Source organism: Entelurus aequoreus, linkage group LG18 (genome assembly GCF_033978785.1).
Source record: "Entelurus aequoreus isolate RoL-2023_Sb linkage group LG18, RoL_Eaeq_v1.1, whole genome shotgun sequence".
NCBI classification, from domain to species: Eukaryota; Metazoa; Chordata; class Actinopteri; order Syngnathiformes; family Syngnathidae; genus Entelurus; species Entelurus aequoreus.
Genome location: NC_084748.1, coordinates 9,807,051 through 9,831,195, shown reverse-complemented (window position 1 = coordinate 9,831,195; position 24,145 = coordinate 9,807,051). Strand labels below are relative to the sequence as shown.

At 36.7% G+C, this 24,145-nt stretch overlaps 1 protein-coding gene across 1 annotated transcript in view; it reads left to right on the top strand.

The window, feature by feature from the left end:
* LOC133634272 (voltage-dependent T-type calcium channel subunit alpha-1I-like) overlaps positions 1–24,145 on the top strand; it is a 199,691-nt gene that overhangs the window by 72,945 nt on the left and 102,601 nt on the right. The window contains exon 4 of the mRNA XM_062027400.1: positions 18,776–18,909. Within this exon, the coding sequence (XP_061883384.1) occupies positions 18,776–18,909 (134 nt within the window). The remainder of the gene's footprint in view (positions 1–18,775; positions 18,910–24,145) is intronic.

Genomic DNA, 24,145 nt, shown 5'->3' with positions numbered 1-24,145 from the left:
ATTTTAATTCATGTGATTCCTTGTTTGGCAAGTAATTTATGACCGCAGCCACCTTGCACAAAACAAATGATTAATTGACGCAAAATTAGACGGGAAATATTCTGCAAAGTCGTAGAAATGACAGCAATACGGCAAAATAGAACGTGACACTTAATCCACGCGGTCGCTCTTCTCGCAAGTACTTCATGACAGCAGCCACTTTACCCCAAACAAACAATTATACGACGCAAAATAAGACCAGCAATAATTCATGAAGTCAGGGTAATTCCAGAAACATATAATGTGACATTTTAATTCATCTGATTCTTTGTTTGGCAAGTAATTTATGACCGCAGCCACCTTGCACAAAACAAATGATTATGTGATGTAAAATAAGACTCAAAATATTCCACAAAGTCAGAGTACTTACAGGGATACAGCAAAATAGAATGTGGCATTTAATTCATGTGATTCCTTGTTTTGCAAGTAATTTATGACCGCAGCCACCTTGCACAAAATAAATGATTATATGACGTAAAATAAGACTGGAAATATTTCACAAAGTAGGGGAAATTACAGGAATACATTTTCAAGAATGTGACACTTAATGCGATCGCTATTCCCGAAAGTAATTCATGACAGCAGCCACCTTGCACAAAAGTAATAATTAAACAACGCAAAATGAGACGGGAACTATTCCACAAAGTCCGGGAAATTACAGGAATACAGAAAAATAGAAGGTGACATTTCATTTGTGTGATCGCTCTTCTTGCAAGTAATTTATGATAGCAGCCACTTTGCGCAAAATAAATAATTCAATGATGTAAAATAAGACTGGAAATATTACACAATGGAGGGGAAATTACAGGAATACAGCTAAAAGAATGTTACATTTAATTCATGCGATCTCGCTTCTTGCAAGTAATTCATGACAGCACCCACCTTGCACAAAAGTAATAATAAAATGACGCAAAATAATATGGGAAATATTCCGCGAAATCAGGGAAATTACAGGAAAACAGAAAATTAGAAGGTGACATTTAATTTGTGCGATCGCTCTTCTAACAAGTGATTTATGATAGCAGCCACCTTGCACAAGAGAGATGATAAATGACATAAAACAAGACTGGAAAAACGTCTTAGAGTAATGGAAATTACAGCAATACAGCAAAACAGAATGCGGCATTTAGTTCATGTGATTCCTCGTTTGGCAAGTAATTTACGACCGCAGCCACCTTGCACCAAATAAATGATTAATTGACGCAAAATTAGACGGGAAATATTCTGCAAAGTCGTAGAAATTACAGCAATACGGCAAAATAGAATGTGACACTTAATCCACGCGGTCGCTCTTCTCGCAAGTACTTCATGACAGCAGCCACTTTACCCAAAACAAACAATTATACGACGCAAAATAAGACCAGCAATAATTCATGAAGTCAGGGAAATTCCAGAAACATATAATGTGACATTTTAATTCATGTGATTCCTTGTTTGGCAAGTAATTTATGACCGCAGCCACCTTGCACCAAACAAATGATTAATTGACGCAAAATTAGACGGGAAATATTCTGCAAAGTCGTAGAAATTACAGCAATACGGCAAAATAGAATGTGACACTTAATCCACGCGGTCGCTCTTCTCGCAAGTACTTCATGACAGCAGCCACTTTACCCAAAACAAACAATTATACGACGCAAAATAAGACCAGCAATAATTCATGAAGTCAGGGAAATTCCAGAAACATATAATGTGACATTTTAATTCATGTGATTCCTTGTTTGGCAAGTAATTTATGACCGCAGCCACCTTGCACCAAACAAATGATTAATTGACGCAAAATTAGACGGGAAATATTCTGCAAAGTCGTAGAAATTACAGCAATACGGCAAAATAGAACGTGACACTTAATCCACGCGGTCGCTCTTCTCGCAAGTACTTCATGACAGCAGCCACTTTACCCAAAACAAACAATTATACGACGCAAAATAAGACCAGCAATAATTCATGAAGTCAGGGAAATTCCAGAAACATATAATGTGACATTTTAATTCATGTGATTCCTTGTTTGGCAAGTAATTTATGACCGCAGCCACCTTGCACAAAACAAATGATTAATTGACGCAAAATTAGACGGGAAATATTCTGCAAAGTCGTAGAAATGACAGCAATACGGCAAAATAGAACGTGACACTTAATCCACGCGGTCGCTCTTCTCGCAAGTACTTCATGACAGCAGCCACTTTACCCCAAACAAACAATTATACGACGCAAAATAAGACCAGCAATAATTCATGAAGTCAGGGTAATTCCAGAAACATATAATGTGACATTTTAATTCATCTGATTCTTTGTTTGGCAAGTAATTTATGACCGCAGCCACCTTGCACAAAACAAATGATTATGTGATGTAAAATAAGACTCAAAATATTCCACAAAGTCAGAGTACTTACAGGGATACAGCAAAATAGAATGTGGCATTTAATTCATGTGATTCCTTGTTTTGCAAGTAATTTATGACCGCAGCCACCTTGCACAAAATAAATGATTATATGACGTAAAATAAGACTGGAAATATTTCACAAAGTAGGGGAAATTACAGGAATACATTTTCAAGAATGTGACACTTAATGCGATCGCTATTCCCGAAAGTAATTCATGACAGCAGCCACCTTGCACAAAAGTAATAATTAAACAACGCAAAATGAGACGGGAACTATTCCACAAAGTCCGGGAAATTACAGGAATACAGAAAAATAGAAGGTGACATTTCATTTGTGTGATCGCTCTTCTTGCAAGTAATTTATGATAGCAGCCACTTTGCGCAAAATAAATAATTCAATGATGTAAAATAAGACTGGAAATATTACACAATGGAGGGGAAATTACAGGAATACAGCTAAAAGAATGTTACATTTAATTCATGCGATCTCGCTTCTTGCAAGTAATTCATGACAGCACCCACCTTGCACAAAAGTAATAATAAAATGACGCAAAATAATATGGGAAATATTCCGCGAAATCAGGGAAATTACAGGAAAACAGAAAATTAGAAGGTGACATTTAATTTGTGCGATCGCTCTTCTAACAAGTGATTTATGATAGCAGCCACCTTGCACAAGAGAGATGATAAATGACATAAAACAAGACTGGAAAAACGTCTTAGAGTAATGGAAATTACAGCAATACAGCAAAACAGAATGCGGCATTTAGTTCATGTGATTCCTCGTTTGGCAAGTAATTTACGACCGCAGCCACCTTGCACCAAATAAATGATTAATTGACGCAAAATTAGACGGGAAATATTCTGCAAAGTCGTAGAAATTACAGCAATACGGCAAAATAGAATGTGACACTTAATCCACGCGGTCGCTCTTCTCGCAAGTACTTCATGACAGCAGCCACTTTACCCAAAACAAACAATTATACGACGCAAAATAAGACCAGCAATAATTCATGAAGTCAGGGAAATTCCAGAAACATATAATGTGACATTTTAATTCATGTGATTCCTTGTTTGGCAAGTAATTTATGACCGCAGCCACCTTGCACAAAACAAATGATTAATTGACGCAAAATTAGACGGGAAATATTCTGCAAAGTCGTAGAAATTACAGCAATACGGAAAAATAGAATGTGACACTTAATCCACGCGGTCGCTCTTCTCGCAAGTACTTCATGACAGCAGCCACTTTACCCAAAACAAACAATTATACGATGCAAAATAAGACCAGCAATAATTCATGAAGTCAGGGAAATTCCAGAAACATATAATGTGACATTTTAATTCATGTGATTCCTTGTTTGGCAAGTAATTTATGACCGCAGCCACCTTGCACAAAACAAATGATTAATTGACGCAAAATTAGACGGGAAATATTCTGCAAAGTCGTAGAAATTACAGCAATACGGCAAAATAGAACGTGACACTTAATCCACGCGGTCGCTCTTCTCGCAAGTACTTCATGACAGCAGCCACTTTACCCAAAACAAACAATTATACGACGCAAAATAAGACCAGCAATAATTCATGAAGTCAGGGAAATTCCAGAAACATATAATGTGACATTTTAATTCATGTGATTCCTTGTTTGGCAAGTAATTTATGACCGCAGCCACCTTGCACAAAACAAATGATTAATTGACGCAAAATTAGACGGGAAATATTCTGCAAAGTCGTAGAAATGACAGCAATACGGCAAAATAGAATGTGACACTTAATCCACGCGGTCGCTCTTCTCGCAAGTACTTCATGACAGCAGCCACTTTACCCAAAACAAACAATTATACGACGCAAAATAAGACCAGCACTAATTCATGAAGTCAGGGAAATTCCAGAAACATATAATGTGACATTTTAATTCATGTGATTCCTTGTTTGGCAAGTAATTTATGACCGCAGCCACCTTGCACAAAACAAATGATTAATTGACGCAAAATTAGACGGGAAATATTCTGCAAAGTCGTAGAAATTACAGCAATACGGCAAAATAGAATGTGACACTTAATCCACGCGGTCGCTCTTCTCGCAAGTACTTCATGACAGCAGCCACTTTACCCAAAACAAACAATTATACGACGCAAAATAAGACCAGCAATAATTCATGAAGTCAGGGAAATTCCAGAAACATATAATGTGACATTTTAATTCATGTGATTCCTTGTTTGGCAAGTAATTTATGACCGCAGCCACCTTGCACAAAACAAATGATTAATTGACGCAAAATTAGACGGGAAATATTCTGCAAAGTCGTAGAAATTACAGCAATACGGCAAAATAGAATGTGACACTTAATCCACGCGGTCGCTCTTCTCGCAAGTACTTCATGACAGCAGCCACTTTACCCAAAACAAACAATTATACGACGCAAAATAAGACCAGCAATAATTCATGAAGTCAGGGAAATTCCAGAAACATATAATGTGACATTTTAATTCATGTGATTCCTTGTTTGGCAAGTAATTTATGACCGCAGCCACCTTGCACAAAACAAATGATTAATTGACGCAAAATTAGACGGGAAATATTCTGCAAAGTCGTAGAAATTACAGCAATACGGCAAAATAGAATATGACACTTAATCCACGCGGTCGCTCTTCTCGCAAGTACTTCATGACAGCAGCCACTTTACCCAAAACAAACAATTATACGACGCAAAATAAGACCAGCAATAATTCATGAAGTCAGGGAAATTCCAGAAACATATAATGTGACATTTTAATTCATGTGATTCCTTGTTTGGCAAGTAATTTATGACCGCAGCCACCTTGCACAAAACAAATGATTAATTGACGCAAAATTAGACGGGAAATATTCTGCAAAGTCGTAGAAATTACAGCAATACGGCAAAATAGAATGTGACACTTAATCCACGCGGTCGCTCTTCTCGCAAGTACTTCATGACAGCAGCCACTTTACCCAAAACAAACAATTATACGACGCAAAATAAGACCAGCAATAATTCATGAAGTCAGGGAAATTCCAGAAACATATAATGTGACATTTTAATTCATGTGATTCCTTGTTTGGCAAGTAATTTATGACCGCAGCCACCTTGCACAAAACAAATGATTATGTGATGTAAAATAAGACTCAAAATATTCCACAAAGTCAGAGTACTTACAGGGATACAGCAAAATAGAATGTGGCATTTAATTCATGTGATTCCTTGTTTTGCAAGTAATTTATGACCGCAGCCACCTTGCACAAAATAAATGATTATATGACGTAAAATAAGACTGGAAATATTTCACAAAGTAGGGGAAATTACAGGAATACATTTTCAAGAATGTGACACTTAATGCGATCGCTATTCCCGAAAGTAATTCATGACAGCAGCCACCTTGCACAAAAGTAATAATTAAACAACGCAAAATGAGACGGGAACTATTCCACAAAGTCCGGGAAATTACAGGAATACAGAAAAATAGAAGGTGACATTTCATTTGTGTGATCGCTCTTCTTGCAAGTAATTTATGATAGCAGCCACTTTGCGCAAAATAAATAATTCAATGATGTAAAATAAGACTGGAAATATTACACAATGGAGGGGAAATTACAGGAATACAGCTAAAAGAATGTTACATTTAATTCATGCGATCTCGCTTCTTGCAAGTAATTCATGACAGCACCCACCTTGCACAAAAGTAATAATAAAATGACGCAAAATAATATGGGAAATATTCCGCGAAATCAGGGAAATTACAGGAAAACAGAAAATTAGAAGGTGACATTTAATTTGTGCGATCGCTCTTCTAACAAGTGATTTATGATAGCAGCCACCTTGCACAAGAGAGATGATAAATGACATAAAACAAGACTGGAAAAACGTCTTAGAGTAATGGAAATTACAGCAATACAGCAAAACAGAATGCGGCATTTAGTTCATGTGATTCCTCGTTTGGCAAGTAATTTACGACCGCAGCCACCTTGCACCAAATAAATGATTAATTGACGCAAAATTAGACGGGAAATATTCTGCAAAGTCGTAGAAATTACAGCAATACGGCAAAATAGAATGTGACACTTAATCCACGCGGTCGCTCTTCTCGCAAGTACTTCATGACAGCAGCCACTTTACCCAAAACAAACAATTATACGACGCAAAATAAGACCAGCAATAATTCATGAAGTCAGGGAAATTCCAGAAACATATAATGTGACATTTTAATTCATGTGATTCCTTGTTTGGCAAGTAATTTATGACCGCAGCCACCTTGCACAAAACAAATGATTAATTGACGCAAAATTAGACGGGAAATATTCTGCAAAGTCGTAGAAATTACAGCAATACGGAAAAATAGAATGTGACACTTAATCCACGCGGTCGCTCTTCTCGCAAGTACTTCATGACAGCAGCCACTTTACCCAAAACAAACAATTATACGATGCAAAATAAGACCAGCAATAATTCATGAAGTCAGGGAAATTCCAGAAACATATAATGTGACATTTTAATTCATGTGATTCCTTGTTTGGCAAGTAATTTATGACCGCAGCCACCTTGCACAAAACAAATGATTAATTGACGCAAAATTAGACGGGAAATATTCTGCAAAGTCGTAGAAATTACAGCAATACGGCAAAATAGAACGTGACACTTAATCCACGCGGTCGCTCTTCTCGCAAGTACTTCATGACAGCAGCCACTTTACCCAAAACAAACAATTATACGACGCAAAATAAGACCAGCAATAATTCATGAAGTCAGGGAAATTCCAGAAACATATAATGTGACATTTTAATTCATGTGATTCCTTGTTTGGCAAGTAATTTATGACCGCAGCCACCTTGCACAAAACAAATGATTAATTGACGCAAAATTAGACGGGAAATATTCTGCAAAGTCGTAGAAATGACAGCAATACGGCAAAATAGAATGTGACACTTAATCCACGCGGTCGCTCTTCTCGCAAGTACTTCATGACAGCAGCCACTTTACCCAAAACAAACAATTATACGACGCAAAATAAGACCAGCACTAATTCATGAAGTCAGGGAAATTCCAGAAACATATAATGTGACATTTTAATTCATGTGATTCCTTGTTTGGCAAGTAATTTATGACCGCAGCCACCTTGCACAAAACAAATGATTAATTGACGCAAAATTAGACGGGAAATATTCTGCAAAGTCGTAGAAATTACAGCAATACGGCAAAATAGAATGTGACACTTAATCCACGCGGTCGCTCTTCTCGCAAGTACTTCATGACAGCAGCCACTTTACCCAAAACAAACAATTATACGACGCAAAATAAGACCAGCAATAATTCATGAAGTCAGGGAAATTCCAGAAACATATAATGTGACATTTTAATTCATGTGATTCCTTGTTTGGCAAGTAATTTATGACCGCAGCCACCTTGCACAAAACAAATGATTAATTGACGCAAAATTAGACGGGAAATATTCTGCAAAGTCGTAGAAATTACAGCAATACGGCAAAATAGAATGTGACACTTAATCCACGCGGTCGCTCTTCTCGCAAGTACTTCATGACAGCAGCCACTTTACCCAAAACAAACAATTATACGACGCAAAATAAGACCAGCAATAATTCATGAAGTCAGGGAAATTCCAGAAACATATAATGTGACATTTTAATTCATGTGATTCCTTGTTTGGCAAGTAATTTATGACCGCAGCCACCTTGCACAAAACAAATGATTAATTGACGCAAAATTAGACGGGAAATATTCTGCAAAGTCGTAGAAATTACAGCAATACGGCAAAATAGAATATGACACTTAATCCACGCGGTCGCTCTTCTCGCAAGTACTTCATGACAGCAGCCACTTTACCCAAAACAAACAATTATACGACGCAAAATAAGACCAGCAATAATTCATGAAGTCAGGGAAATTCCAGAAACATATAATGTGACATTTTAATTCATGTGATTCCTTGTTTGGCAAGTAATTTATGACCGCAGCCACCTTGCACAAAACAAATGATTAATTGACGCAAAATTAGACGGGAAATATTCTGCAAAGTCGTAGAAATTACAGCAATACGGCAAAATAGAATGTGACACTTAATCCACGCGGTCGCTCTTCTCGCAAGTACTTCATGACAGCAGCCACTTTACCCAAAACAAACAATTATACGACGCAAAATAAGACCAGCAATAATTCATGAAGTCAGGGAAATTCCAGAAACATATAATGTGACATTTTAATTCATGTGATTCCTTGTTTGGCAAGTAATTTATGACCGCAGCCACCTTGCACCAAACAAATGATTAATTGACGCAAAATTAGACGGGAAATATTCTGCAAAGTCGTAGAAATTACAGCAATACGGCAAAATAGAATGTGACACTTAATCCACGCGGTCGCTCTTCTCGCAAGTACTTCATGACAGCAGCCACTTTACCCAAAACAAACAATTATACGACGCAAAATAAGACCAGCAATAATTCATGAAGTCAGGGAAATTCCAGAAACATATAATGTGACATTTTAATTCATGTGATTCCTTGTTTGGCAAGTAATTTATGACCGCAGCCACCTTGCACCAAACAAATGATTAATTGACGCAAAATTAGACGGGAAATATTCTGCAAAGTCGTAGAAATTACAGCAATACGGCAAAATAGAACGTGACACTTAATCCACGCGGTCGCTCTTCTCGCAAGTACTTCATGACAGCAGCCACTTTACCCAAAACAAACAATTATACGACGCAAAATAAGACCAGCAATAATTCATGAAGTCAGGGACATTCCAGAAACATATAATGTGACATTTTAATTCATGTGATTCCTTGTTTGGCAAGTAATTTATGACCGCAGCCACCTTGCACAAAACAAATGATTAATTGACGCAAAATTAGACGGGAAATATTCTGCAAAGTCGTAGAAATGACAGCAATACGGCAAAATAGAACGTGACACTTAATCCACGCGGTCGCTCTTCTCGCAAGTACTTCATGACAGCAGCCACTTTACCCCAAACAAACAATTATACGACGCAAAATAAGACCAGCAATAATTCATGAAGTCAGGGTAATTCCAGAAACATATAATGTGACATTTTAATTCATCTGATTCTTTGTTTGGCAAGTAATTTATGACCGCAGCCACCTTGCACAAAACAAATGATTATGTGATGTAAAATAAGACTCAAAATATTCCACAAAGTCAGAGTACTTACAGGGATACAGCAAAATAGAATGTGGCATTTAATTCATGTGATTCCTTGTTTTGCAAGTAATTTATGACCGCAGCCACCTTGCACAAAATAAATGATTATATGACGTAAAATAAGACTGGAAATATTTCACAAAGTAGGGGAAATTACAGGAATACATTTTCAAGAATGTGACACTTAATGCGATCGCTATTCCCGAAAGTAATTCATGACAGCAGCCACCTTGCACAAAAGTAATAATTAAACAACGCAAAATGAGACGGGAACTATTCCACAAAGTCCGGGAAATTACAGGAATACAGAAAAATAGAAGGTGACATTTCATTTGTGTGATCGCTCTTCTTGCAAGTAATTTATGATAGCAGCCACTTTGCGCAAAATAAATAATTCAATGATGTAAAATAAGACTGGAAATATTACACAATGGAGGGGAAATTACAGGAATACAGCTAAAAGAATGTTACATTTAATTCATGCGATCTCGCTTCTTGCAAGTAATTCATGACAGCACCCACCTTGCACAAAAGTAATAATAAAATGACGCAAAATAATATGGGAAATATTCCGCGAAATCAGGGAAATTACAGGAAAACAGAAAATTAGAAGGTGACATTTAATTTGTGCGATCGCTCTTCTAACAAGTGATTTATGATAGCAGCCACCTTGCACAAGAGAGATGATAAATGACATAAAACAAGACTGGAAAAACGTCTTAGAGTAATGGAAATTACAGCAATACAGCAAAACAGAATGCGGCATTTAGTTCATGTGATTCCTCGTTTGGCAAGTAATTTACGACCGCAGCCACCTTGCACCAAATAAATGATTAATTGACGCAAAATTAGACGGGAAATATTCTGCAAAGTCGTAGAAATTACAGCAATACGGCAAAATAGAATGTGACACTTAATCCACGCGGTCGCTCTTCTCGCAAGTACTTCATGACAGCAGCCACTTTACCCAAAACAAACAATTATACGACGCAAAATAAGACCAGCAATAATTCATGAAGTCAGGGAAATTCCAGAAACATATAATGTGACATTTTAATTCATGTGATTCCTTGTTTGGCAAGTAATTTATGACCGCAGCCACCTTGCACAAAACAAATGATTAATTGACGCAAAATTAGACGGGAAATATTCTGCAAAGTCGTAGAAATTACAGCAATACGGAAAAATAGAATGTGACACTTAATCCACGCGGTCGCTCTTCTCGCAAGTACTTCATGACAGCAGCCACTTTACCCAAAACAAACAATTATACGATGCAAAATAAGACCAGCAATAATTCATGAAGTCAGGGAAATTCCAGAAACATATAATGTGACATTTTAATTCATGTGATTCCTTGTTTGGCAAGTAATTTATGACCGCAGCCACCTTGCACAAAACAAATGATTAATTGACGCAAAATTAGACGGGAAATATTCTGCAAAGTCGTAGAAATTACAGCAATACGGCAAAATAGAACGTGACACTTAATCCACGCGGTCGCTCTTCTCGCAAGTACTTCATGACAGCAGCCACTTTACCCAAAACAAACAATTATACGACGCAAAATAAGACCAGCAATAATTCATGAAGTCAGGGAAATTCCAGAAACATATAATGTGACATTTTAATTCATGTGATTCCTTGTTTGGCAAGTAATTTATGACCGCAGCCACCTTGCACAAAACAAATGATTAATTGACGCAAAATTAGACGGGAAATATTCTGCAAAGTCGTAGAAATGACAGCAATACGGCAAAATAGAATGTGACACTTAATCCACGCGGTCGCTCTTCTCGCAAGTACTTCATGACAGCAGCCACTTTACCCAAAACAAACAATTATACGACGCAAAATAAGACCAGCACTAATTCATGAAGTCAGGGAAATTCCAGAAACATATAATGTGACATTTTAATTCATGTGATTCCTTGTTTGGCAAGTAATTTATGACCGCAGCCACCTTGCACAAAACAAATGATTAATTGACGCAAAATTAGACGGGAAATATTCTGCAAAGTCGTAGAAATTACAGCAATACGGCAAAATAGAATGTGACACTTAATCCACGCGGTCGCTCTTCTCGCAAGTACTTCATGACAGCAGCCACTTTACCCAAAACAAACAATTATACGACGCAAAATAAGACCAGCAATAATTCATGAAGTCAGGGAAATTCCAGAAACATATAATGTGACATTTTAATTCATGTGATTCCTTGTTTGGCAAGTAATTTATGACCGCAGCCACCTTGCACAAAACAAATGATTAATTGACGCAAAATTAGACGGGAAATATTCTGCAAAGTCGTAGAAATGACAGCAATACGGCAAAATAGAATGTGACACTTAATCCACGCGGTCGCTCTTCTCGCAAGTACTTCATGACAGCAGCCACTTTACCCAAAACAAACAATTATACCACGCAAAATAAGACCAGCAATAATTCATGAAGTCAGGGAAATTCCAGAAACATATAATGTGACATTTTAATTCATGTGATTCCTTGTTTGGCAAGTAATTTATGACCGCAGCCACCTTGCACAAAACAAATGATTAATTGACGCAAAATTAGACGGGAAATATTCTGCAAAGTCGTAGAAATTACAGCAATACGGCAAAATAGAATATGACACTTAATCCACGCGGTCGCTCTTCTCGCAAGTACTTCATGACAGCAGCCACTTTACCCAAAACAAACAATTATACGACGCAAAATAAGACCAGCAATAATTCATGAAGTCAGGGAAATTCCAGAAACATATAATGTGACATTTTAATTCATGTGATTCCTTGTTTGGCAAGTAATTTATGACCGCAGCCACCTTGCACAAAACAAATGATTAATTGACGCAAAATTAGACGGGAAATATTCTGCAAAGTCGTAGAAATTACAGCAATACGGCAAAATAGAATGTGACACTTAATCCACGCGGTCGCTCTTCTCGCAAGTACTTCATGACAGCAGCCACTTTACCCAAAACAAACAATTATACGACGCAAAATAAGACCAGCAATAATTCATGAAGTCAGGGAAATTCCAGAAACATATAATGTGACATTTTAATTCATGTGATTCCTTGTTTGGCAAGTAATTTATGACCGCAGCCACCTTGCACCAAACAAATGATTAATTGACGCAAAATTAGACGGGAAATATTCTGCAAAGTCGTAGAAATTACAGCAATACGGCAAAATAGAATGTGACACTTAATCCACGCGGTCGCTCTTCTCGCAAGTACTTCATGACAGCAGCCACTTTACCCAAAACAAACAATTATACGACGCAAAATAAGACCAGCAATAATTCATGAAGTCAGGGAAATTCCAGAAACATATAATGTGACATTTTAATTCATGTGATTCCTTGTTTGGCAAGTAATTTATGACCGCAGCCACCTTGCACCAAACAAATGATTAATTGACGCAAAATTAGACGGGAAATATTCTGCAAAGTCGTAGAAATTACAGCAATACGGCAAAATAGAACGTGACACTTAATCCACGCGGTCGCTCTTCTCGCAAGTACTTCATGACAGCAGCCACTTTACCCAAAACAAACAATTATACGACGCAAAATAAGACCAGCAATAATTCATGAAGTCAGGGAAATTCCAGAAACATATAATGTGACATTTTAATTCATGTGATTCCTTGTTTGGCAAGTAATTTATGACCGCAGCCACCTTGCACAAAACAAATGATTAATTGACGCAAAATTAGACGGGAAATATTCTGCAAAGTCGTAGAAATGACAGCAATACGGCAAAATAGAACGTGACACTTAATCCACGCGGTCGCTCTTCTCGCAAGTACTTCATGACAGCAGCCACTTTACCCCAAACAAACAATTATACGACGCAAAATAAGACCAGCAATAATTCATGAAGTCAGGGTAATTCCAGAAACATATAATGTGACATTTTAATTCATCTGATTCTTTGTTTGGCAAGTAATTTATGACCGCAGCCACCTTGCACAAAACAAATGATTATGTGATGTAAAATAAGACTCAAAATATTCCACAAAGTCAGAGTACTTACAGGGATACAGCAAAATAGAATGTGGCATTTAATTCATGTGATTCCTTGTTTTGCAAGTAATTTATGACCGCAGCCACCTTGCACAAAATAAATGATTATATGACGTAAAATAAGACTGGAAATATTTCACAAAGTAGGGGAAATTACAGGAATACATTTTCAAGAATGTGACACTTAATGCGATCGCTATTCCCGAAAGTAATTCATGACAGCAGCCACCTTGCACAAAAGTAATAATTAAACAACGCAAAATGAGACGGGAACTATTCCACAAAGTCCGGGAAATTACAGGAATACAGAAAAATAGAAGGTGACATTTCATTTGTGTGATCGCTCTTCTTGCAAGTAATTTATGATAGCAGCCACTTTGCGCAAAATAAATAATTCAATGATGTAAAATAAGACTGGAAATATTACACAATGGAGGGGAAATTACAGGAATACAGCTAAAAGAATGTTACATTTAATTCATGCGATCTCGCTTCTTGCAAGTAATTCATGACAGCACCCACCTTGCACAAAAGTAATAATAAAATGACGCAAAATAATATGGGAAATATTCCGCGAAATCAGGGAAATTACAGGAAAACAGAAAATTAGAAGGTGACATTTAATTTGTGCGATCGCTCTTCTAACAAGTGATTTATGATAGCAGCCACCTTGCACAAGAGAGATGATAAATGACATAAAACAAGACTGGAAAAACGTCTTAGAGTAATGGAAATTACAGCAATACAGCAAAACAGAATGCGGCATTTAGTTCATGTGATTCCTCGTTTGGCAAGTAATTTACGACCGCAGCCACCTTGCACCAAACAAATGATTAATTGACGCAAAATTAGACGGGAAATATTCTGCAAAGTCGTAGAAATTACAGCAATACGGCAAAATAGAATGTGACACTTAATCCACGCGGTCGCTCTTCTCGCAAGTACTTCATGACAGCAGCCACTTTACCCAAAACAAACAATTATACGACGCAAAATAAGACCAGCAATAATTCATGGAGTCAGGGAAATTCCAGAAACATATAATGTGACATTTTAATTCATGTGATTCCTTGTTTGGCAAGTAATTTATGACCGCAGCCACCTTGCACAAAACAAATGATTAATTGACGCAAAATTAGACGGGAAATATTCTGCAAAGTCGTAGAAATTACAGCAATACGGAAAAATAGAATGTGACACTTAATCCACGCGGTCGCTCTTCTCGCAAGTACTTCATGACAGCAGCCACTTTACCCAAAACAAACAATTATACGATGCAAAATAAGACCAGCAATAATTCATGAAGTCAGGGAAATTCCAGAAACATATAATGTGACATTTTAATTCATGTGATTCCTTGTTTGGCAAGTAATTTATGACCGCAGCCACCTTGCACAAAACAAATGATTAATTGACGCAAAATTAGACGGGAAATATTCTGCAAAGTCGTAGAAATTACAGCAATACGGCAAAATAGAACGTGACACTTAATCCACGCGGTCGCTCTTCTCGCAAGTACTTCATGACAGCAGCCACTTTACCCAAAACAAACAATTATACGACGCAAAATAAGACCAGCAATAATTCATGAAGTCAGGGAAATTCCAGAAACATATAATGTGACATTTTAATTCATGTGATTCCTTGTTTGGCAAGTAATTTATGACCGCAGCCACCTTGCACAAAACAAATGATTAATTGACGCAAAATTAGACGGGAAATATTCTGCAAAGTCGTAGAAATTGCAGCAATACGGCAAAATAGAACGTGACACTTAATCCACGCGGTCGCTCTTCTCGCAAGTACTTCATGACAGCAGCCACTTTACCCAAAACAAACAATTATACGACGCAAAATAAGACCAGCAATAATTCATGAAGTCAGGGAAATTCCAGAAACATATAATATGACATTTTAGTTCATGTGATTCCTTGTTTGGCAAGTAATTTATGACCGCAGCCACCTTGCACAAAACAAATGATTAATTGACGCAAAATTAGACGGGAAATATTCTGCAAAGTTGTAGAAATGACAGCAATACGGCAAAATAGAACGTGACACTTAATCCACGCGGTCGCTCTTCTCGCAAGTACTTCATGACAGCAGCCACTTTACCCGAAACAAACAATTAAAATAAGACACAAAGTCGAGAAAAGCGCAGCAAAAGTGATGCCAGCGAGACAAAAAGGTCGAGGACAAAAAGGCCCACGTTTTGTTACGACGTAATCCTCCTGAACAACAACAACAACAACAACAACAACAACAACAACAACAACAACAACAACAACAACAACAACAACAACAACAACAAATCTCCAGCTCTCTGCACACAGCAGCAATAACAGGCTTTAGCAGGCACACATCTTTGATTTATTTGCATGTCTCTTGTCTTCCCTCCTGCTCTTCTCCCAATGACATGCTTGATTAAAACCCTGACTGCAGGGGCCGGATTGGAGGAGGGGGGGGTGTGGGGGGGTCCACGCGGGGCTTATCTCTGATTACTGCGCCCGCAAATGATTTTACGCCACGCCGCCATTTAGGGCAGGCTGGTGAGACAAAGAGGGAAGGAACACGCTTGACAGACAGGTGAGAAACAAAGACGTCTGCTGCAATAAAAGCCACTTAAATATTTCATACTCAAAGAGGACGCTGGCGAGAAACACTTCTGTGGAAGTGGAACAACAAATTGTGTGTGGGAATGTGAACTGCCAGCATGCTGACGCCAGAATGTAAGGATGTTAACATTAGTGTCAGGTTCAAACACTGGCGACATCTATTAAACAAGACAAGAAGCAAGGAATTAAACCGAGGCAGAATTCAATTTAGCTCAATTGAGGAGAAACGTCCGGGCCGACAGTCTCCTCTTTTATTTGGACTTTCCCTGATTACGTGGCAGCAGCTGTTTCTAAAGGGAGGGGCGGTCGTAAACAGCCGTCGCCTTTGGTTACAAAACAGTTCAAAGAAAAGGTCGCCTGGAGGCGGGGTCAGGTCCTGCTTCCTCTCCGCTTTGTCGATCTCGGGTCAAGACAAACTCTTCCTGTGGATTAGAATACATCAAAGGAACCGACACCTTCATGTCGCTTCCCATCCTACACAGTGGAGTTTTTACAAGCCTTTTGATTGGTAGGATCAGAGACAGCTTTTGTCTGCTCGCCGGGAACTCATAGCAACACAAAGTTTTGGGATAACTTAGATACAATTATTCTGACAATTAGCATGCTGCTTTTTTTTTTTTTTATAGCTAATTTTATAGGTATACACCTCAGAGTTGAGTATTTCGGTACATGCTAACATGCTAATGTTGACACACAAGCTTTTTTTTTATTGTTCTATGGGAGCCATGCTTACTGTTAGCATTTTAGTTTTTTCAGCTAATTCTTTAGGTATACAACTCAAAATTATATATTTCGGTACTTTATGCTTGCTTAAAATCTTAGCTTTTTTGTGGCTAATTTTCCGGCCAAACACCTCAAAAGCATACTTTTTGGCACTTAAGACATGTTCACTGTTAGCATGTTAACGTTAGAATGTAAGGATGTTAACATTAGCATGCTAACCTTATTTTATTTTTTTTAGCTAATTCTATAAGTATACACCTGAAAATTATAGATTTCGGTACTTACTGTTAGAATGATAATGTTAGCATGTTATCCTTTTAATCTATTTTTTACAGGTTTATACCTCAGAGCGATATATATTTAGCATTTGATGCATGTTAAATGTTAACATGCTAAAATGAAAATGTAGTATGTTAGCTTTTTTTTGGCAAATTTTCCAGTCACGCACCTCAAAATCATATATTTAGGCACTTGACGCAGGTTAACTGTTAGCAGGCGAACTGTTAGCATGCTTATGTTAGAATGTAACAATGCTAACACTAGTATGCTAGCTTTTTTTTTTAGCAAATTTTGCTTACTGTTGGAATGCTAATGTTAGCATGTTATCCTTTTTAGATATTTTTACAGGTATGCACCTCAGAGCGATATATTTTAGCATTTGACGCATGTTAATTGTTGACATGCTAACAATGTTAACTGGTAAAATGATAACAATAAAAATGTAAATGTTAGCTTTTTTTGGCTAATTTTCCAGGCACACACCTCAAAATCATACATTTTGGCACTTAACGCATGTAAACTGCTAGCATAATAATGTTAGAATGTAAAGATGTTAAGATTCGCATGCCAGCTTTTTTTTTTTTTTTTTAGCTAATTCCATAAGTGTACACCTCAAAATTATATATTTTGGTACTTTACTGTTACAATGCTAATGTTAGCATGTTATCCTTTTTAGCTATTTTTACAGGTATCCATCTCAGAGCGATATATTTTAGCATTTGACGCATGTTAATTGTCGACACGCTAACATTAAAATTAAAAATGTTCGCTTTTTTTTTGGCTAATTTTCCAGTCACACACCTCAAAATCGTACATTTTGGCACTTAACGCATGTAAACGGCTAGCATGCTAATGTTAGTTTTTTTTTAGCTAATTCTATAGGTAGGTGTACACCTCAAAAATATACATTTTGGTACTTTACTGTTAGAATGCTAATATTAGCATGTTAGCTTCTTTTTTTTAAAAACTATTTTTACAGGTATACACCTCAAAACGATATATTTTAGCATTTGATGCATGTTAATTGTTAACATGCCAACATTAAAATGTAAAATATTAGCTTTTTTTGGCAAATTTTCCGTTCACGCACCTCAAAATCATACATTTTGGCACTTGACGCAGGTTAACTGTTAGCATGCGAACTGTTAGCATGCTTACGTTACAATGTAAAAATGCTAACACTAGTATGCTAGCTTTTTAAAAAAAAAATTTTTTTAGCTAATTTCTACCTCAGAGTCATATATATTTCTGTATTTGGCGCATGCTAAATATTGGTCTGCTAAGGATATTTTTGCTAGAGCGCTATCTGTTAGCATTTCGTTTCGTCTTTTCAGCATTGATAAAATATATAAATACAAATGCAGATATACGTAGAATATGCTAAGAAAACGTTTAAAATAGAGCAAATCCGCAAACTTTGAAGAGCGATTTTGCGACGGACGGATGTACTGCCATTTTTTTGAATAGTTAATGTGATGACAATCTTTCGCCTCCATTTTAGGCCTTCGACGCCTTCATCTACATTTTCTTCGCCATGGAGATGGTCATCAAGATGGTGGCGCTGGGGATCTTCGGCCGCCGCAGTTACCTGGGCGACACGTGGAACCGGCTGGACTTCTTCATCGTCATGGCAGGGTAAGGCTCCCCCCCCCGGTGGTCACATCACGTCAGTGATTGACAGCTCTGTGTCGTGCAGAGTGAGGCATGATGGGTAATCAATTCAACTTGTGGGCTCTCTTATTCAAAAGTCAATTTTATGTCGGAGGTTCAGTTGTTCATTTTTAGTCCTTTTATTTTGGTAACAATGCAACATTTAGCATGAGCACAATGGTCGTGATTGGCAGCCGCCCGGCGCACAATGACACAGTAACTTCAAATATTCATGTATAACTTTATTACCCAGCATGCATTTCATCATCAAACCTTCCTCTGCAGCAGTTGAACTGCAAAATTAGCAGTTATTGTACACCAAATATTCTATTACCTGACAAATGATACCTGTTAGCGTTTTGTTTTAATTGCTAATTTTGTAAACAATGCCTGTTTAAAATGCTAGAATGCTAACGTCAGCTGACGTTAGCATTCTAGCATTCTAAACCACATTTGTCAAGTACACACCTCAGATATTTTTTTTTTTGGTAATTGACGCATGTTACAGTTAGCATTTTAGCATGCTAATATTATTGATCTAATTTAGCTGGTGTTTTTGGTGTTTCACAAATGCAAACTGTAAGCATGCTATTTTTAGCATGTTAGCATAATACTGTTAGCATGCTAGCTTATTTTTTAGCTCAAATTACTAATTTTTTGTTACTTAACGCTATTTTCGCCCGCGTACTAACTGTTAGCATTTTAGTTCAGCTTTGTCTCTTCAACATTCACACAAAGTTTCTATTGAAAATTAATTTTCGAGTTCTTTGAAAATAATCTTTATATTGTTGGCCATGCTATTATTGCTATGCTACATTTTTTTAAAACTATGTTACAGTTAGCATTTTAGCATGCTAACATTATTTATCTAATTTCGCAAATGTTTTGGTATTTCTCAAATGCAAACTGTAAGCATGCTATTGTTAGCATGTAAGCACAGTACTGTTAGCATGCTATCTTATTTTTTTACTGAAATTACTAATTTTTTTTAACTTAATGCTATTTTCGCCAGCGTGCTAGCTGTCAGCATTTTCGCTCAACTTTGGCTCTTCAACATTCACACGAACTTTCTATTGAAAATTAATGTTCTAGTTCTTTGAAAATAATCTTTCTATTGTAGGCCATGCTATTTCTACTACGCTAGATTTTTTAAAACTATGTTACAGTTAGCATTTTAGCATGCTAACATTATTTATCTAATTTCGCAAATGTTTTGGTATTTCCCAAATGCAAACTGTAAGCATGCTATTGTTAGCATGTAAGCACAGTACTGTTAGCATGCTATCTTATTTTTTTACTCAAATTAAACATTTTTTTTAACTTAATGCTATTTTCGCCAGCGTGCTAACTGTTAGCATTTTCGTTCAGCTTTGGCTCTTCAACATTCACACGAACTTTCTATTGAAAATTAATGTTCTAGTTCTTTGAAAATAATCTTTCTATTGTAGGCCATGCTATTTCTACTATGCTACATTTTTTAAAACTATGTTACAGTTAGCATTTTAGCATGCTAACATTATTCATCTAATTTCGCAAATGTTTTGGTATTTCACAAATGCAAACTGTAAGCATGCTATTGTTAGCATGTAAGCACAGTACTGTTAGCATGCTATCTTATTTTTTTACTCAAATTAATTTTTTTTTAACTTAATGCTATTTTCGCCAGCGTGCTAGCTCTTAGCATTTTCGCTCAACTTTGGCTCTTCAACATTCACACGAACTTTCTATTGAAAATGAATGTTTTAGTTCTTTGAAAATAATCTTTCTATTGTAGGCCATGCTATTTCTACTATGCTAGATTTTTTTTAAACTATGTTACAGTTAGCATTTTAGCATGCTAACATTATTTATCTAATTTCGCAAATGTTTTGGTATTTCCCAAATGCAAACTGTAAGCATGCTATTGTTAGCATGTAAGCACAGTACTGTTAGCATGCTATCTTATTTTTTTTACTCAAATTACTAATTGTTTTTAACTTAATGCTATTTTCGCCAGCGTGCTAGCTGTTAGCATTTTCGCTCAACTTTGGCTCTTCAACATTCACACGAACTTTCTATTGAAAATTAATGTTCTAGTTCTTTGAAAATAATCTTTCTATTGTAGGCCATGCTATTTCTACTATGCTAGATTTTTTAAAACTATGTTACAGTTAGCATTTTAGCATGCTAACATTATTTATCTAATTTCACAAATGTTTTGGTATTTCACAAATGCAAACTGTAAGCATGCTATTGTTAGCATGTAAGCACAGTACTGTTAGCATGCTATCTTATTTTTTTTACTCAAATTACTAATTTTTTTTAACTTAATGCTATTTTCGCCAGCGTGCTAGCTGTTAGCATTTTCGCTCAACTTTGGCTCTTCAACATTCACACGAACTTTCTATTGAAAATTAATGTTCTAGTTCTTTGAAAATAATCTTTCTATTGTAGGCCATGCTATTTCTACTATGCTACATTTTTTAAAACTATGTTACAGTTAGCATTTTAGCATGCTAACATTATTTATCTAATTTCGCAAATGTTTTGGTATTTCACAAATGCAAACTGTAAGCATGCTATTGTTAGCATGTAAGCACAGTACTGTTAGCATGCTATCTTATTTTTTTACTCAAATTACTAATTTTTTTTAACTTAATGCTATTTTCGCCAGCGTGCTAGCTGTTAGCATTTTCGCTCAACTTTGGCTCTTCAACATTCACACGAACTTTCTATTGAAAATTAATGTTCTAGTTCTTTGAAAATAATCTTTCTATTGTTGGCCATGCTATTATTGCTATGCTACATTTTTTTAAAACTATGTTACAGTTAGCATTTTAGCATGCTAACATTATTTATCTAATTTCGCAAATGTTTTGGTATTTCCCAAATGCAAACTGTAAGCATGCTATTGTTAGCATGTAAGCACAGTACTGTTAGCATGCTATCTTATTTTTTTACTCAAATTACTAATTTTTTTTAACTTAATGCTATTTTCGCCAGCGTGCTAGCTGTTAGCATTTTCGCTCAACTTTGGCTCTTCAACATTCACACGAACTTTCTATTGAAAATTAATGTTCTAGTTCTTTGAAAATAATCTTTCTATTGTAGGCCATGCTATTTCTACTATGCTACATTTTTAAAAACTATGTTACAGTTAGCATTTTAGCATGCTAATATTATTTATCTAATTTCACAAATGTTTTGGTATTTCACAAATGCAAACTGTAAGCATGCTATTGTTAGCATGTAAGCACAGTACTGTTAGCATGCTATCTTATTTTTTTACTCAAATTACTAATTTTTTTTAACTTAATGCTATTTTCGCCAGCGTGCTAGCTGTTAGCATTTTCGCTCAACTTTGGCTCTTCAACATTCACACGAACTTTCTATTGAAAATTAATGTTCTAGTTCTTTGAAAATAATCTTTCTATTGTAGGCCATGCTATTTCTACTATGCTACATTTTTTAAAACTATGTTACAGTTAGCATTTTAGCATGCTAACATTATTTATCTAATTTCACAAATGTTTTGGTATTTCACAAATGCAAACTGTAAGCATGCTATTGTTAGCATGTAAGCACAGTACTGTTAGCATGCTATCTTATTTTTTTACTCAAATTAAATTTTTTTTTAACTTAATGCTATTTTCGCCAGCGTACTAACTGTTAGCATTTTAGTTCAGCTTTGTCTCTTCAACATTCACACAAAGTTTCTATTGAAAATTAATTTTCGAGTTCTTTGAAAATAATCTTTATATTGTAGGCCATGCTATTTCTACTATGCTAGATTGTTTTTAAACTACGTTACAGTTAGCATTTTAGCATGCTAACATTATTCATCTAATTTCACAAATGTTTTGGTATTTCACAAATGCAAACTGTAAGCATGCTATTGTTAGCATCTTAGCATAGCACCGTTAGCATGCTGGCTTTTTTTTTTTTTAGCTAATTTTACTCATATTTGTTGTTACTCGGCGTCCAATACATGACGTGTATGGGAGTGTAATTAACAACTTCACCACTAGGTAGAGCAAGACAAATGTCACCGCCCTGTAGATGCCCGCGGGGATACGTTGTTGTCGTTTACAACCCCTCAGTTACTCCAATGATGCTATACAGGTGTCCCTAATGGAGTGACCAGTTGTTAGAACATTCTGGATTCTTCCTGCTCTTTTTTCCTCTCTCATCCCGCAATTTCCGACTTCCTCCTTTACCAATCACAAAGCCAGCCGTGAGTCCGCCACGTGGCGCCCGTGTGGCGGCGTGGAATTGAGGTCTGGCGCCGGACCCCCGTGAGCGAGCTGGCGGCTCGCAGAGGCGGCGGGGCGGGCGAGCTGCCAGGGCGAGATTATTGGGATCAGCGGGACTTCCGCGCGGCCGACAATGTGTGCACGTGTCACGTGCGCGGCGGATCAGACGCTGATGAATTTTTAATTACGGCAAACACGACTCCAGCTGAGCGCCTTTTTTTTTTTTTTTTTTTCGCACGGCAACAAATGTGAAGGTTTCACTTTGTTGTGTCGGCTTGTTAAATAAATGTTGACCGGTCATCAGTTCGGAAACAAAGTGAGCTTTGAGGTCAGGTGAACGCCTTTTTTTCCATGGCGGCGTCCCTCAGGGATCCATGTTCGAGTCCTTTGTATTTGCAAAAGATATAGAAACCACGATGGTATCACCATCAAAACAAAAAAAATTAACTCCTAGGGAAAGTTCAGAGACTTGTCCTGGTCAATTTCATCCAGCACCCCCCCTTCACATCCAAAATAATCTCATTGTCTTTTTACCATTTAAGTAACTTTTTAACACTTTTTGTTTACTTTTTAAGACGGGTACCGAATCGGGTACTTTCAGAGACTTGTCCTGGTCAAATTTATCCGCCACCCCCCCTTCACATCCAAAAACTGTCATTGTCTTTTTACGATTTAAGTAACTTTTTAACACGTTTTGTTTACTTTCTAAGACGGGTACCGAATCGGGTACTTTCAGAGACTTGTCCTGGTCAATTTTATCCGCCACCCCCCCTTTACATCCAAAATAATCTCATTGTCTTTTTACCATTTAAGTAACTTTTTAATACTTTTTATTTACTTCCTGTTAAAGACGGGTACCGAATCGGGTACTTTCGGAGACTTGTCCTGGTCAATTTTATCCTGCCACCCCCCCTTGACATCCAAACACTGTCATTGTCTTTTTACGATTTAAGTAACTTTTTAATACTTTTTATTTACTTCCTGTTAAG